The sequence below is a fragment of the Drosophila hydei genome, unplaced genomic scaffold (genome assembly GCF_003285905.1).
Source record: "Drosophila hydei strain 15085-1641.00,03,60 unplaced genomic scaffold, DhydRS2 tig00000063-arrow-pilon, whole genome shotgun sequence".
NCBI lineage: Eukaryota > Metazoa > Arthropoda > Insecta > Diptera > Drosophilidae > Drosophila > Drosophila hydei.
The window spans coordinates 7365850-7384256 of NW_022045657.1; the positions used below are offsets into that span (position 1 = coordinate 7365850).

The following is an 18407-nucleotide window of genomic DNA, read 5'->3' on the forward strand; positions in this document are numbered from 1 at the left end:
GTGCTAAAAAGTAGTAGAAGAATATGAAGATGACAAGCAAGGTGAAGGAAAACTCGTACAACATTTAACAGCTATTGTACCTCTACGTTTTTTCTAGCCTCAACTAGGTTGGTCAGTGTTGGCCGAGTGCCTTGTTTACCGGGTGGACCACAAGTAACCATTTCCGATTAAAAATTCAAATCGTTTACTGTGCAGCCAGCTGACAGTGAAACTTCCTTTTTGTTCAGAGTCCCATTCAGGGAACACATTTTCGAGCATTTTGTGGCTGCAATTGATTTGGGTTGTCTGGGCAGCCGGGCACCTGTGATTGACACATCTGCATGGTTTGATGAATGCCTGTTTTTATTTCCGTTTATTTGACTCCCTCTGTTCTCTTTACTTACATTTACAACTTTTTGTGTAATTTTTTAGCTACATGCGACGAAATGAATCTTTAACACCAGCTCAGCAACAACAACGCAATCAATAACAACGAAGCAACAACTGCAACAACAAGACATATAGCCGCACACACACTCACACACGCACACTGACATTTCGCTACTCAGAGCAAAGACTAAAGTTCATAGAAGTTTCTGAAGGAGGACGGAAGCACCAACTGCTGTTTGACCAGGAGCAGGAGCAACAGTCGGGAACATCGGCAGTAGCAGCAGTAGCAGCAGCAGCAGCAACAGCAGCAGCCGTGGTGCAGCTCATCAATATTCCAAAAAGCAATTGAGCCAGGCGGGCACAGGCATTAATTCATCAATTATTCAAAATGACCGAAGACGAAATTCTCTTTGACGATGTTTACGAACTGTGCGAGGTCATTGGCAAGTGAGTTCCTTTTGCTCCCTATTCTTAGATTTTTCTGCTTTGGCTGCCATTTCTCATTATGTGTTGCACGCACTAAATCATCTGTCGACGGCTCAACTGGGGCCAGTAGCTTTCAATACAAACTTGGCTAGCATCAAACTTGCTTCAAAAGTTGAAGAAGCAAGTTTTGGGTGTCGAATCTTACATTATACATTAATATTTATGTGATGCCCGTTTAGTCGAACTAAGTAGAACGAAGTGTGATAGTTGTGATATGAATATGAAAGCTTCTGTTGCTGTTTATGCCAAGTTTGCAAGCCTTTTGCCTGATAAGGTCAGAAAGGACATTTGAAATCAGTTGGTAACTTTTACAAAACATTTATTATACTGTTACATTCTCTACATTCCACAGAGGACCCTTCTCCATTGTACGCCGCTGCATACATCGAGAGTCCAATCAGCAGTTTGCTGTCAAAATTGTTGATGTGGCCAAGTTTACGGCAAGCCCAGGACTAAGTACAGCCGGTAAGTTTGGGCAACGACTGTGCCCCAAGCAAATCACCCGAAGTACTTTGGGTGAATAAATTATAATTAAGCCGCGCGAATTATAGAAGTTATTTTGCTACTAATTGTGCAGTAACAACGAAACACAATTTGCCACGTGTCGCCTACTTATACCCATTACATTATGCTACGAGACAGCTCCGACATAACAAACTCAAGTCGCTACTCAGTCCATAGGCCAATTAAAATGAAATTTCTCAAATGCATTGGTGCCTGGACTCGGATATTGACTAAATGATACATAGCAGGCACATAAGTCAGCGTTAAATCCATTAGGACTTTCGTGCAGCTTGTGCCAGACAAGGGCACTAGGCGCCTTGTTGCTGTGTCGGCTGCGCGGGCAGCCATACGAATGTTGCTCATTCTAATATTAACTAATTGGTTGCCATTACAGATCTGAAACGCGAAGCCACAATATGTCACATGCTGAAGCATCCGCACATAGTTGAGCTGCTGGAAACCTACAGTTCCGAGGGCATGCTCTACATGGTATTCGAGTTGTAAGTAACACTCACCCGCACATATCCAGACTTTGTTCCATACATATATACATACATTTGGATGTAGGCCACTTAAATATTTCGTTTTCTTTCGTTTGCAGCATGGAAGGCTCCGACTTGTGCTTTGAGGTTGTGCGGCGCGCTGTCGCAGGCTTTGTCTACAGCGAGGCGGTGGCTTGGTGAGCATGGAAACATTGCCTATAATTATAGCATTATGACACCAGTTTTTCTTCCAAATCCCAATTACTTGTGTTGCTCATAGCAGAAAAGTATCTATATTAGGACAATCAATAAATATTTAAACGGAATACTTAGCCGTCATGTTTGAGACCACTTATCGCACTTAATTATTCCTTGTGATGCAATTCTAACGATATCCATTTACATGTATCATGTATATTTATGAAACAATTTAAAAACATTCTGTCTAAATATTACATAAATTCTTTAAACTCTATTTGCTTGTTAACACACTTGTAATGAATCAGGCTTTAGTAATTCAAAAGATATTTTTTACTGAGAATTTAAATTATTATATTAGAGTAGGAGATAGTGTAAAGTGCTATTTGGCTAACACAAATTTTATACTTTACTTCACAAGCTTTGAGCTTACTAAAAGATTTGAGGATAAATATGTTTATGTATAGATTACATATTCAAGCAAATTCAATTTTTTGCTATTCGATTATATTATTATTATTTGCTTAAAGTATTCAGTAAATCTGGGGATACATTTTTTAATAATTTCCAACCATTGCCCTTTATATATCAAATATATGAACTAAATCCAATGCATGCACTAAATAATTCCGTTTTTTTTGTTTATTACTGCCAGTCATTATATGCGACAAATACTGGAGGCATTGCGTTATTGCCATGAGAACGATATACTGCATAGGGATGTGCGACCCGCTTGTGCACTTTTGGCGACAGTGGATAACTCGGCGCCAGTGAAGCTGGGTGGCTTCGGCTCGGCGATACAGTTGCCGGGTACACGGGAAACCATAGAAACACATGGACGCGTAGGCTGTCCGCATTATATGGCGCCGGAGGTGGTCACAAGGCGTCTGTATGGAAAGGGCTGCGATGTTTGGGGTGCTGGTGTAATGTTGCACGTTCTGCTCTCTGGTAGGCTGCCATTTTTGGGCTCTGGTGTTCGACTGCAGCAGTCTATAGCACGCGGAAGGTTATCGGTAAGTGTGCAGAAGCTATTATGATTAATTGCCTATTAATTGTTATTAAATGCTTGCAGTTTGAAGCGCCAGAATGGAAATCAATTTCGGCCAACGCAAAGGATCTAGTCATGAAAATGCTCGCTGCCAATCCACATCACAGATTATCTATAACCGAGGTGCTAGAGCATCCCTGGATACGTGATCGCGACAAATTACAGCGCACGCATCTAGCAGAGACAGTTGAGGAATTGAAGCGCTACAATGCGCGGCGCAAGCTTAAGGGCGCGGTGCAGGCCATTGCTGGTGGTACTAACATGGATCCACTTTATGCAACGGATGCGGATAGTAAGTCTTCACCATTGAATATTTCAACAATAAGTTTAATTAACTTTCATTGCAGTGCCCATTGCGGGCGCTCCAGACGAGTGGGCAGACGAAGAGGCAGGGATTGAAGCAGTGCAGCGTATATTGGACTGCCTGGATGATATTTATTCGCTACAGGACGCGCATGTGGATGCGGATGTGCTGCGCGATATGCTGCGTGATGGTCGCTTACAACAGTTTCTGCAGCTTTTCGATCGCATTAGCTCCACGGTCATCACAACAAATGGTCGGGCGCCTACCGCCGAGGCTGTTGCGCGCAGTCGCGATGTCCTAGAACAATTGTCATCAGTTGGAGTCAGTGCAGGCAATAAGTATGCCAAGGATGAGCTGATGCAGCTGCTCGCAACGCCACACTTGCAGGTAAGTTTTGCATTATATTTATTTAAACTTTGTATATACAATTAAGTATATATTTGGCAATATTTTGTGGCAAGCTCTGAGCTGTTTACGGTCTATATTCTCTATGCGACTGCCAGTTGCAGACGATGTGGTTATATCAATCTGTGGTCCACTCTTTGTAGTTCGGTTTAGAATAAGCCAAAACAAATTTGAAATGTATTTAGTGCCAGTAAACAAAAGCAGTGGTAAATGCATACAAACAAACACCACCACCATTACATAGCTCCGGGCTCCCCACCCACCAGGCCACTATAACCACCACTAAAACTATCAACTTCCGTAGGGCTGTCTCTACTTGTCCCAGTCAGTCACTAATCCTCCATACAAACACTGGCACACACGTACATCTACGTCCACTCTCAGGCATACATTGTACATACAATACATAAGCAAACAGACTGCGCCAGCTAATGCAACCAAAATACATACAATTTAATCAGAATAAACCTAAATGAAATTCGGACGCTGGTGCCTCTGCTGATGCTAGCCCAACAGTGCCAAATCCAGCTCTAGTATCAGTGCCAGTGTCAGTGGCTGAGGATTCTCCCTAAAGGCTTTTGCGCTGAAAAGTATGCAGCACATCTTAAGTGCTGCACAGTCGTAGGTGTGCAAAATACATTTGCAGGAGGCAAGTAGAAAAAAGTTTAACGATTGCGAAAAAAATTGTTGGATGCTGGCACTATTTCATAACCACATTTAAATACACTAACAAATATTAACAATTGCATATGAAATATATGAACATTTTCTTTAGCCCGTGAGGTAATCAATTTAATTATAATTATATTGCTGATTTTTCACGGCTTTTCACAAAGCAGCGGGTATTATTATTAGTATTATTAGTTTTTATATCCATAAGTCTGATTTTGCATTCAATGTGCCTTATGTATTAGATACTTAATATGCCTAGTTTTATACAGGGTAAATCAATGCAAACCTTTTTTCAACATCGTTTGCCATGCTCTATGCCTGGGCATGTGTGATTTGAGAGCTATAACTGTGATGTCCGTTGTCGTTAATTGCTCCTTGAAGCAGACCACACTTTTTGTTGCTGAGCTGGATTGCATACCCTGTACTTACTTACAAGGCAAATATAAAAGAATAACATCACTTTCCTTGTCGAAATTAAAATCGGGCTAGGAATTCATTTAACTAGTGTAATATAATATATAATATATATATATATATATTCCACATTTGAAGAAATTTCTTGACTCAAAAACAAAAACTGTTGTCCTACTGATCACAGGATATTTAACGGTCGAACCTTAGACGAGGAATCCGTTCTCAGTTATACTGGGTCCTCGTACAGTTTACCCTGTCAGGCAAACTGTCTGTCAGGCGCTTTGTTTGTGACGCAAGCTGAGCTCGACTGTCAGCGACTCATTTTCATAAATTCATATAAAAAACAGAAGGAAAAAATGAAATAGATGGATAAAAATGACGGACGATATGAACAACTGAGCAAACGTAGGCCCAACGAGCAATGAGCAACTGTGTTAATACGATGCATACATCCAACCAGAGAGTAGAGTGAGAACTGTGTTCAGGGTGTTGGATGTCGGGTAGGCGTAGGTAAAAAAAAAGACGAAACAACAACAACTACTGTAAGGGCCTCGATTGCAGGCCAAACAACCGCTGCAAAATCTTACTCTCACACTCTCTTACTCTCTGCTCATTGGCGCTGCAAAGTGCAGCGAGCGTTCTGCCGCTGCTGCCGCAGGAGCAGAGCAATTCACATACATATACTAATGCATATGCATTTATATATTTGCATTCATACACACGCATGTGTCGAAGTATATGTGCGTTTTGCGTGTGAGAATGCGAGTGTATGCGTAGCACTAACCAACCGAGCATTCGTGATTGACTTAAACAAAAAGCGCGCACAAATTTCTGTTTAGTTTGCGGCGCAGTCGCCGCGAGGGAACGACGACAACAACAGAGCAGCGCAAGGCATCGTACGGTAAAGGTTCGCCTCCAGTTGGATTTATTTGACACTTGCCAAGTGATGTGTAAAAGAGGCGCCTAACGAGCGATTTCGCGTCAGTCTGCGCCCACGCCATTGGCGACTCGACCCCAAAAGGGTTAGCAGCTGGGCTAAACAAAGCTCTGGGAATTGTGGGGCGAAACCTTCGTCTTCGTCAAGTCAAGTTAAGTTTGCTCGAGTCTATTTCTCAAGTGAGTCACTCCGCGCCGCACTCTGCTCGCTTGACCCAATTAACAAGACGCGGACGCGTTCGCGGATGTGGATGTGGATGTGGCTGTGGATGTGGATTCAAACGCAAATGCGAAGTTGTCTCTGGAGTGGATAGTGTCGTGTCAGTGTGCCAATTACGCGCGAATTTCCGCAGTAACCTCCGGCGCATAGCGAACAGAAGGACGACAGCCACAGGGAGAGGTGCAGACACTTTCACAGGCACAGGCACCTCCACGTTTGTAGCCAAGTTTACAGCCACGTGTTTGGCGGCAAACCCCACATGGGAGCAATTGACAAAAGGGCAACCGCTGTCATTGGCGACGTTGTGCTCTCGACCCCCGCCATGTGGCGTTGGGAGTTGGTTTGGGGCCGCGCCATGGCGATGCTCATAAATTGACAGAGCAACAAAATGGTGCAGCAGCATCGACTGAGCGTCTATAACTCAATTTAAATTCAAATGTGTGCAACTATAAAAAAAATATAAGTGAACAAATTTCAACGGGGAAGCCAATATCGGTCCAAGTAAACGAAATTAGCATACTAGTTCTGAATGGCGGATGAGGTCGTGGTGGAGAATAAGGAGGATGCTTGCTGCTGCTGCGATAGCACATCCATAACAACTGCAACAGCAACAGCAACAACAACAACCACCACTTCAACACCACAGTACAGTGTGTTTCAGTGGATCGGCCTCGAGACGGCTGAGCTTTTGCCACCGCACATAACGCGCTACTACAATAACCTTCATCATCAGGTAAATTTTATTACAGCTGAAGCAGCGTCAATGGTAGACGCCAATGCTGAAATTATGATTCTTGATAGACTTTTGATTGCACGATTTGTTTGAGAATTCCTTCGGCATCAACTATCCCAGAATTTGTTATTAAAGATAACGAATTAGTTGATTAATAATAACAGTTAAAAATGTTCGTTTTTGTTGGTCTAAGCCGTGGTTTGGCTTAAATCAAATTGTGTTTGCTTATTTTGCCCAGTCGTCTACAAATTAGATACTGCGCCACAAAAAGCCCAACAAGGCTGAAGAGCAGGTGAAATATAATGGCTAAAAAGGAAAACATTGCTTTAAGGTATAGCATGTACATATCCATATATATCTATCTGGAAATATTCTTTAATTTTAAATTTATGTTTACTTGATGTAGTAGTCTACAAAATGACAGCTGGACAATTTTAGATTCAGTGTGGATATTTGCTGTTCATTTTTAGGCGATTTTCTATGCTTTACGAAAATAATAGTTTATTTATGGCTTTCGGTTTTGCTTCATAACATACCATGATTTGAACATTAATAATGTTGGCTGCCTGGCCTTTCTTTTAATCTTTGTTTCTTGCAGTTGAATCCATATTTCTATTGAAAATTCATTGAAAAGCCTATAAAGGGTTGCTCCAAATAGCAATTGTACACATATCAAACTACACAATACACATATAGAAATTCTTCTTTATTTCAAGCAGCATCTATCTATCTGTGGGGCGGCTTGTCAGCTGATTAGTTACATTTTCAGTCCAAATATCATTGATATCACTGTCTCTAATTAACACAGGCATTTCGTCCATTTAAAAATGTTCTCTAATGCTATCTCATGACGAAATACCACCTAAACAGCCACTCGTGAATGCATTTGCTTCCCCATGACGACGATTGAATTTATGACGTCCACTGCGAAAATTCTGTTGGCTGAAAATGGCTGAAAATTAGTAAAATTTGACGGAATTCGTGGAAATATTGAGTTGGCAAGTTGATGTGGATGGATCACGTCCGATAGCGAATCAATTTAATGCAATTGTTTGTTTAATGTTTCACAATAGTTAGACTTACAAAATCTTAATGGTCAACCCTTCACAATACGTATGTGATGTATTATATGATTTTTAGGATGTAAATTTAATTTGGATTAAAAAAAGTGTTGGCTTAAACAGAACATATGTATGCACTATATATTTTTTTTAAATGACAGCTTATATACTTGAGATATTATTTCGATTCTTTGTTAAGTCGGGCTCTTGCGATACCTTTACCATCATTTACTAATGACGTCCTTAAGTTTATATATTCCTAGCATTTAGTTGAACATATGTGTGTTTATTCAAGTTGACATAACTTGCAGATTCAAAGGGAAAAAAAGCAATAATAAATGTAAAATGCCTGAATGATATTATTATTGCTTCTCTGGCATATTCCTTCATTACCATGAGAAAATAAAATTTGTTAGAACAAGACAATGCCAAGCATCAGAGGTAATATGCGACTTTGGCAATTTAATTTGGATACATATTTGCTTTACATATTAAATTAATTATCGAAATAACTACTCCAATTAAAATTTACGCGTATGCGCACATTGTCCATCAATTTTACAATTAAAAATGTTGCAATTTTGTGTATGTGTAATATTGAAAGATGTTTGCAGCATTGTCTATTGTCATTTGATTACGACATGCTATTGTTACCATGACTATCGGACATGAATTTGTTCTGATTTCTGCGTAACTCCCAACGAGTTTTACACTATGCTTAATGTACCTTTGACTTGTTTGTGATTTGGCAAATGTACACAAAGCTGACTTATATGCGAATGTCACTATACACAAATATATATAGCTCAGTAAATGTGCATGTGTGAGCCGACAACTAAACGTGTCAACAACCATGCAGGCTAACTGGCAGCTCAGTTCAGCAGCAGTCACCTGAACAGAATTGGCCCGGACACAAACCACGTTGTGGGCCGTACTGGCCCACTGGCACATTAAGTGTATTCCTTTTGGCCACACACATAAATGTCGAAATGGCTAAAGTGTGCAGCCTGTTGTTGATGCGGCGAGTAAATGTTGTTGCCACTTCGATAAAATGACAAATTCGTTGCCAAATTGCTCTTCGACTAAACGACTGCGCAAACTACAACAACAACGACAACAACAGCTTCAGCGTCAGCGAGACACTGTGACAAAGACAACAACAGCAACAATAAAAGTGTTATGTTAATAGTTTATTGGCTGTTATTCTCGATGCCGTTACAGCTAGTATAACATGTGATTCAGGCCTTGACCTACACTATAGAATTAGATGTGCCTTGGCAGCGCAGGACACTGTTTGCTATCCGCGCTTCCATGGAGACCTTGGCGCGAAATGCATTCCGAATCGTTGTCGTAGCACTTGATGGGATTGTAGCACGCCGTGCACTCTATTGTGCATTAATTAAAAGCCTGTTATGCTTCGCATTAAACGTGACAGCATTTGTGTGAAACAGCAGTAGGAACATCGTCAGGCTGGAACAGGGGCAAAGGCGTGACAATGTTGTCCTTGTTTATCAATCGATTGTCTGTCTCTGGGCCTTGGTGCGCATTTCATAATTATTTGCCAGTGCTTCAGCACAGATTCCATAACTTATAAGCTCCCTAGTCGGCCTCTCCATCTGTCCGCTTTCTACTGTGCTTGCACATTCTTGCCAACTGGGCTGCTTACCCACAAGTAATTAGGTTGTGGCTTCGGAATTCTTTCCTTTTGGTCATGATTCCTTTGGCGCAAACCCGCATGCGGTTGTCAAATAAGCAGTGGGCATACCTATCTGTGTACAAGAATTTGTGTTTATGTAAGTGTAAGTGTGTGTGTGAGTGTGGACACAAGTCACCTACTTTAGTTTGGACTATGGGCGATGGCATGATTTAGCAATGCGACCACAGCAGTAACTAGTATGAGCAGCAGCAGCAGCAGCAGCGGTAGTAGCAGTAGCAGCAGCAGCAGCAGCAGCAGCAGCAGCAACTTCGTTGATGATGATGATGATGACGGGAGAACGCCGGCGATGATTGGGTTAACGACTACGTGGCGCAGACATTGCGCCATAAATTACGAATATTTTTGCAAGCCCTTAACGTTACTTGCTGCTGTTGCTAGTGCTAGACAAATATCAATGCTGTTGGCGTAAGCATTGACTGCGACGCCAGCAGCGCTGCTGGCAGCTGTAAGCATGTGCCCGTAGTAAGAATTGCTTGGCCAGCCTAAAATTTTTCATCGTACCATTGCGCATGTCCTGCACAGCATCCTATACAGATTCAGCAACAGCAGCAGCAAGAGCAGCAGCAGCAGCGTCAGCAGCAACCCACCACCAACATCCAGCCGCCCACAGCCCGCCAGCCTTAAATCGCCAATATAGTCATCTCTTTTGCACACATAAAAAATTACATAAAGCTGCCATCTGCACCGGAAATTGATTGCTAGGTGAAAAACTGAAGCTGCGACTGCTACGAGTGTTGTTGCTGCTGCTGCTGCTGCCGCTGCTGCTGTTGACGCTGACTGCATTCAGCTGCGAGAGCTAAGCAGATGGCAGCATTGTTGAATCGCTGCTGATAACTTGGAGTTTAGTCTATAATTGTGCACCTTGCTGGCTGGAAGTGTGGCAGTGTAACGCGAGCCTTAGTCTGGATAGGACGGGTACAGAACAACAGCAGTAGTAGTAGTAGCAGCAGCAGCAGCAGCAGCAACATTCAGTACGGCTTTAACAACGTCGACGGTTACTGCACGCACACACACACTCACACGCGCAGTCACTCACATATACCCACTAGAGTGAGTATGAGCCATATATCTGGCTCATCCTCGTCGTTGCCGTAGTTGTTGTTGCTGTTGTCGTACTCGCTGCCATACGGCGCAAGCCAGTGCAAAAAAATAAATTAAAGAAACCCCGAAATAAAAAGAAATGAGATGAGTGAAGCTATAAGCAAAAATGTACGAAATATAAGAGAAACGAAACTTTTTAATTTTAACAGCAAGTGCTCAAAAACTTTGAGGCCCAGCAAAGAAATAGTTTGCCAACTGCCGGCGCACAAAAGTAGGCCATGAAAATTTGTGGCCTTTTGTGAATCTAAAAAGAGCCAAGGCATAAATGATGAAAAAAGTTAGACACAAATTGATTTTTACTCACGCCACATGCTCAAAAACGAACAAATAAAGTCAAGAAAAATCAGCACACATACATGCGTTAACACCACACGCACATACAAACACACATTGCGTTCTTTCAGCGACTTTTTCGTGCCATTGAATTTAAGCTCGCTGCGGGCTGCTGATTTTTTGCATATTGGTTCGAGGCAGCAAGCGGACACGCACACACACACGCATAGAAATTTCAGTGTGTATGTGGGAGTTGGTCGTACGCTGGCGAGGCACGAGAGTCTCAGGCGAGGCAACGAGCTATGTGTGCTGCTCTCGTGCCGCTGTCGTTGCCGTTGCCGTTGCCGTTGTCATTGACGGCGGTGCCTTCGTGCCTTCGAAGCAACAACCGCAGTGTCTCCAGTTTCGATTGCTTGCCGTGGCGTAGCGTAGCATCTCGTGGCGTCGCGTGGCGTGGGCAACCAACCGAGCAAGCAATCGAACCACCAGCATTTCCAAAATCGATTTGACCAAAATTATTATCAATGATTTCGCAAACGACAAGCGAACGCGTTACAAATTGAATTAAATTAATCTGATTTCATGTTTCGTGTTTATCTTCACGCCCATGTGGTTGATGTGTTTTTCTGCCTGTGTGTGAAAGTAAAGGTGTATGCGAGTGTATGTGTGTGCGTGTGTGCGGCTTGTCTGGCCTTGCGGAAATTGAATAAACTGTGACAGCTGGCTTATCAACTTATGGCCTGTAACTGCAGCAAGTGCTTTTGACTGTTTGTTTAGATGAGTGCAAGAGATCAACCCTCAATCCGAAAAAACCAAGTCTTCGTTTATTTTCATTATTGATTTCGGCTCTCAGACATAACAACTACTACAGCAACAACAACAGCGACTACAACTGGAACTGCTAACAATAAAATTAAATAACAGCAATATCAACAATAAAAACAACAACAACATAACGATTTAGATGCATACAAGAACAAAAACAGCTACAATAAAAACAACTTCAACTACAGCGACAACTTTGCAGTAAGTATGAGCAGGATAGCGAAGCAACCCCCGTAACACCTGAAGACCCCGACCCCCTTAAGTATGCCATTTCATCTCTACACTCCACAAATTTCTTTCACTTCACTGGCTCAGCTCAAGCACAGCAGCTAACCACCCAACGTCGGTGTTCGCCTCCTGCCTTCTGCCTTCTATTTTCCACCTCCGTTTCCTATGCCATTTCCGTCTACTTTTGCCTTATCAAAAATGTGTGTATATACACACACATACACCCATAGTTGCAAAGAGAGAGAGAGCACTGCAACAATACATAGATAATGTTTGGTATCATTTACTTGGCCCCAGTCCAACTGCAGTCTCCATTGACTCCCACACATTGTACATTCTTCAGAATCCGACTTTCAAGATTCAGATGTTCCGCCTGCGTCTACCCCTCCATCCATTTATTGGGTTCCACAGTATTTCTGCGGCTGTTGTATATGAAAATTTCTGTATATGTGGTGTTGGCCTTTTATTTTTGTTTCAGTTTTTCTTTTTTTTTTTGTTTTTGTATTTTTTTTTTGAATATTTTATGAATTGAATTTCGTTATTTTGTTCGCGTATGTTGCGCTGCAAAGTTGCGTCTGTTGGTGGCCTTTGGGCTCCCGCCTAGCTCCCAGCTTTCCCTGGCCAATGCGAAAAGCTCAGCACGTTCTCATTCAATTATGGTGCGGAAGCGACAAGGCAACATTAGCATTCTTAAAATGTGGCAGCGGAAACTGGCGAAACAAACATTTCAGCACCTTTGTGTCCCTTATACAAATACCTTTACCTGTGTCTTTGAGCCGTACACCCTTACCTGCCAGTCTGTCCGTCCGCCCGCCTGTTTGTGTTGCCTATTAATATAGACATTTAAAAACATATTATTAAAGCATTCACAATTTCTTCATAATTTAATTCGGCGCTCTCCTTAGATGCTTTGAGTTTTGTCTCAAACTATGTATTTAACATAAGCAGCCTCGCTCTGCTGCCATCGTTCGTTATTATGTACAGTAGTCGCCGGGGAATTCGAGTTCGGTCGAGTTTAAAAATATTTTTTGTTTGCCTTGTCTTTTTTGTTGCCTTTCGACCGAACTTTTCTTGTTGCTGGCCGTTGGGCCAATTTAGATAGCGTCCCTCCCATGAGTATTTTTCTATTTTTTTATCTTCTAGGCGCATAAAATTATATTTTTGTTGGCTAGGCAGTCTGGTGTAATTTGGCCGTTTGCTTTAATTAAAAGTCTGAATTGGGCTGTGGATGAAAATATTCACATTTTTATTCAATGTAAAACTCAACTACGTTATTAAAAGTGCAGTCTTATACGGAGTTAAGTGTGTTTCTTATTTGTTTAATACTTTATTCATACCTATTCACCCACTTACATTAATTAGTACATACTAAAAAGAGTATATAATCAGTTGCTGTGCTGAGCTGAGCCTTGAACAACATATAATGACCTAGTAGAGTCAATTAGCTTAGCTTAACTAGTATGTCCTCTCACGATTCCCAGTTTTCCACAAATCCCTCAATAGATTTTGTTTATTTTGGGCTTATCAACGTTTTCTTTTGCAGAACTCGCATGCTAAATAAAAAATTAACCAAAAAGGCAACTCAAAATTTGAAACTAAATTCAGCTAAACAAAAATAAATAGTGAACTTTACACTTGTAAAAATTAAAAACACAGCAACTTAATACATAATAATAATACCAATAATAAACACGATTGTGATTCATAATAACTGAAAAGTAAATAACTAAAAAAAAAAACAAAGATCATTAAAACATAAAGCAACAAGGGATAAAGCACAACATAAATCAATTAAAGGAAACAATAATTTTTTGAAAAATTCGACACCAAGTCTACACTGCAGGGCGTAAATAAATTACAGCATACTCCCAAGTCTATATATAAATATATTTAAATAAACATAAATGTATATATAATATATATAACTATATATAGTATTATATAGCTATATATGCAGATATGTACAGTGAGAGTTAAGGAATTTAAATGCTACCAAAGAGAGAGCAACAGCAACAAGAACTGGAAAATACATAATAGTTTCAATAGTTGTAACACATAACCGGAATCCAAATACGATATTAATAGTTGTTAATAGTTAATTGTTGTTCTTGTTAGTTATCGCTGGGATTGAATAATTCAGTGAATAGCTAAACTTTGAGATATTAGGCGAGATACGCAAATAACTGTCAATAGAGCAGGAAATGCAAGAGGAGCTGCCTAAGCTAAGGAACAGCCACTACAACAAACAGAAGCAGAAGAACAAGAGCAGCATATCAGCAGGCTAAAGGACTTGGCACAGGGGAACAGCTAAAACAACATTTACTCGCGCCAATCCTCGCCACCGCCACCGCATCGATTGCAATGCTCTGGTAGCCAAGACAGTTTTACCGTGGATCACTACTGTGGCGGCGGCGGCGGCGGTGACTCACAGGCTGCAGCAGCAGCGGCAGCATCAGGAGCAGCAGCAGCAGCATCGACTGGTCAATGGTCAACGGCGGGCGTGACAGCATCCGGCGGCGTCGGCATGTGCCAGCATCATGGGCTCACATCACAGTCGTTGATGTCCGGTGGCTGTGGCTCGCACATGTCTCTGTTGGGTGGTGGCGGCGGCGGCGGCAGCAGTGGCAGCAGTGGCATGAGCGGCAGCGGTGTCGGCAGCAGTGGCCAGGGCATACCAGTGGCCCAATGCTCCGCTGCTGATGTTGCCATGTTGTCGGGCCATTGCCGCAGCATGAGCGGTCTCAGTTCGTTAAGTATGTCAGCGCCGCCCTGCCCGCCGCCGCCGGCGCTGTTTAATCCCTGCAGCTCAGCGTTGTCCCTTCAGCAAGCGGTCAACTCGCGCTGGGGACCACGCACTTCTTGCCCCGTGCATAGTCCGTTTCGTGTGCGTGTACCCAATGGCTCCATATGTTCCGGACATCAGGTGAGCCACACACACACACTCTCGCAGCGACTGCCAAGGAGTGTGGGACAGTTGTACATATTATACTAGAGACTGTGTCTAAAATCCGTTAACTAATTGCATTCACCTAAAAAGCAGCCACAGCTTGCCACAAAATGTTTTGCGCCTTTGAGTTTCATTTCGTATTTAAATTGCTTTAGAAGCCATATGTAGATACATATGTTTGTAAATCAACGTAGCTATACGATATATCATTTCTTTTTGTATATCTGCGTGTGTGTACCCAACTGCTTACACAACTACGTATTCTGTTCTGTTCTCTTCCCTCCTGCACGCTCCACTGTTTGCTTGGACCTGGACCCGTACACAGGTAAGCAAATCCGTACCGGAAACCAAGTGCCCAACACATTTGGGCAACAACCGAAAATGTGTCAACGACATGTAAGATTAATTCATTTGGCTGACCCACGCGCAGGCACATAAAATTCCAAGCCACAAGAGGCAAACACACCCACACAAACACACATACACTAACATAGAGACACAAACACACACGTACTTAAACATAGACACTTGTCACATGGGTGGCTCAATACCTTCTGTAAACACATAAAATAGGATTTTCTGCCGAAACTTAACTCGATATAATATTTACACGATTAACTTAAGTTTCCATATTCGCTCTTATCTGATGTGGGTTATAATGGTTCTATATATATATGTATATTGACTACTCTGCCACATATAGTAAACTGGCATAGAATGTTATGGGTCTCTGTTAAAGCATGCGAAATGTGCAGTGTCCAACGTAACGCTCACCTATCATCATTCTTTGATTAATTCTTAAAACTTATTTCGATTGCACAAATCGTAGCCTAAGGTGCAGTCATTCATAGCTCAATTATCATAATAGATTGAGCTCTAACATGCGATATTTGGCTGAAAACTAAATTTATATTTATCAATGAGAAACGTGAAAACATGTTCAATGTAAAACCAAACATCCAATATCGCTGCGTTATTTAGAGGCGATTATAGCGAGCTATCGATATAGGCATCCCAAATAAGCCTAGTATAACTTGTAAGAGAATGTCGCTTAGATTGGGTGCTTCTAAAATATTGTGCGTCCCGGCACAATATGTCTACGTAATAAGGAAACTGGCATTTCCCATAGTACAAAGAACACACTTGCATTTAGTGACTCGCATAGTTTTGCAAATTATGTAGAGCTCAATTCACATGATTGCCCAAGCGTCACGCAGCGGACCCAAAGTTAAAGAGGAGGAAGGTTCCCTATCCCAAATCAGTGACAAGCGCTGGATTTGGTTGACTGCCCCTGAAAGTAGGCAGCACAAAACGCTGAGCACAAAGTAAACAATCTATATGGGCACGAAAACAGAAACTAAAAACAAAAAAATAACATTAGCTCCATGACATTGTGAGGGGGTCTATTAGAATAGTCGGTGCTCTGTGACAATTGCCGTTTAGCGCTGTTTCTCTGCCAGGGCGTCAAATTGAATGTCACTAATGCAATTAGTTCACACAAAATAATTCTCTTCCACTCGATTATAGCGCTTAATATGCCTGATGTCAGTTGTATATATAATATACTGTATTTTTTCTCCGTCTCTCTGCTTCTTTCTCTCTGTGTTTGCGTGTGTGTGTGTATTTATTATGAACAATTTCCAAATGCACACACACAAAAGCGAGCAGCGACATCATGAAGCAAAAAAGCGAAGCGAAGCGTCGTCATATGCAAAGTAGGCAGCGCAACAAACCATTACGCCTTTCAATTTCTGTGGCAGGCGGGGCAAATTTACATAAATATTACACAAGCACAAGCCAGCAGCTATGATGATGGGGCTAGACTCTGGGGCAGCATTGCAAATAGGCTCGTTATGCTGTCGTGTCGGGAGCATCAGAGCGGTCGGGGAGTTAATTCGAAGGCGATGTTGGTCCTTTTTGCTAGATCATCCGGTCTGAAACTGTCGGCGCACTACCAAAAGGTGTGGCGGCACCCTCAAATTGACGGGATATTCATGTAGATTGTCCGAGTTTTACTGTCGCTTATGTGGCAAGGAGAAAACCTTTCTTGAGTTTTTAAACCACTTTAAAGTTTTTACTAATAAAAGAACTTTTTTGTTTTATCTATGAAATCTGTTAAATCCAGAGCAAGTTGATGCTGAAGCATTTTCCAGAGGATAATAGTGAGGATAATAATCTGTTTATCTACTGCAAATTGTTACGAACATAGACTTATGCTATACAGTGACTATATTTATCATAATCTATACATTTATATTTTTTGGTTTCTCGAAATATTGATCTATTAATTATTATTATTTTATTTCTTATTGTACATATTATTAAAATTTATATGAATGCTAAGCTAAAGTTCTCTTTATTCGATATTTAGAGGCAAACGTGCTTCGAACTTTGTGGACAGGTTTCAGGTATATGCAGACTGCTAGGCCTTCTGCTACTTTTCTTTTTTATACCCTGAACTCAGTTTGGTGGAATAATAAAATATAAATGTCCAATACATTTGACTTCGTGGCATTTAAATTCTCGTTCATTTATTGATTGCTGTTTGAAAGCGAGAATCCGTTGTATTGGTATGAAACAAAAAATGAATTTGCTTGCAATTTTATAATATTTGTGCTCAACCAACTGCAAAAATATTTAAATTTCAATTGCAATTTTATAACGAAATGCAAATTCCAACACACATGCATTTGTAAAAACAAAAGTCTTTTTGGTTTTTTACAACCTTTAGGTTGGTTTTGGGAATAATTTTTCTTTGCAAGTTTTTAATGGTTTGAGGCATTCCTTAAGCCTCTTTTTGATGGACTTTGGCCTTTGCAAAATATTCCGTTTGAGCGCTGCTAATAGCATCCAGCTTTTTAACTATCCTTAAAAGTTTTGAAGAAACTTTACAACTGCGAAAAGTATCTGGTTCTATGTGTATGTGATCATTTGGGCAGTAGAGACGATTTTTGGCTTCTACATTATTGACTTTACTTGCATACTAAAATGACAGACAGACTCTGCTGGCTGCTTGCCTTGACACTCTTCATTTGTGAATGCGTTAATTGCGCTAGCAAGGCGAAAGACGCAGGCACAGGCACTTCCCTACCTAAGGGTGTGTGTGTGTGACAGAGTGTGTGTGTGTACATAACACATATGTATTTATGTGTACACACACTCTCATTCACAGTGGGGCCAGTGTTGATGATGATGAGCAAGCACAATGGCATGAACAAGCAGTTAGAGGCAGTTCCAACAACATGAAGAACATCAAACAACAATGGCGATTACAACGCCAAGTGTGTACATTATTTTGTAATTTAGCATCGCACACAAGCACATGGACATGCGTACATGGCTGGCTCTCCTTTGCTTCTTCGCTCCTCATCTTTTTCGCTACTCAAGGCGAGCAAACAAGAAGAAGCTCTGCAAAAACAACTGCCAACCACTGACACAGAAAAAAAGCAACAACAAAGTCGAAAAATAATTAGTTTACTTGTTA

General features: G+C 41.4%; 1 protein-coding gene and 1 long non-coding RNA gene across 6 annotated transcripts in view; both read left to right on the top strand.

The window, feature by feature from the left end:
• LOC111596355 (peripheral plasma membrane protein CASK) overlaps positions 1-18407 on the top strand; it is a 29674-nt gene that overhangs the window by 1012 nt on the left and 10255 nt on the right. For 3 of the 5 annotated variants that reach the window (XM_023310561.2, XM_023310554.2, XM_023310568.2), the window contains exons 2-8: positions 412-816; positions 1208-1320; positions 1754-1859; positions 1961-2038; positions 2695-3052; positions 3112-3379; positions 3435-3778. In XM_023310561.2, coding sequence (XP_023166329.1) covers positions 758-816; positions 1208-1320; positions 1754-1859; positions 1961-2038; positions 2695-3052; positions 3112-3379; positions 3435-3778 — 1326 coding nt within the window. In that variant the 5' untranslated portion in view covers positions 412-757. Of the gene's footprint in view, positions 1-411; positions 817-1207; positions 1321-1753; positions 1860-1960; positions 2039-2694; positions 3053-3111; positions 3380-3434; positions 3779-6552; positions 6772-14485; positions 14900-18407 lie in introns of those variants that run through there. The other 2 variants (XM_023310585.2, XM_023310578.2) reach the window with 2 other exon arrangements.
• Positions 10406-13840, top strand: LOC115482783. Its single transcript, XR_003944128.1, has 3 exons — positions 10406-10464; positions 11848-11949; positions 13520-13840. It is a non-coding gene; the product is annotated as an uncharacterized LOC115482783 (long non-coding RNA).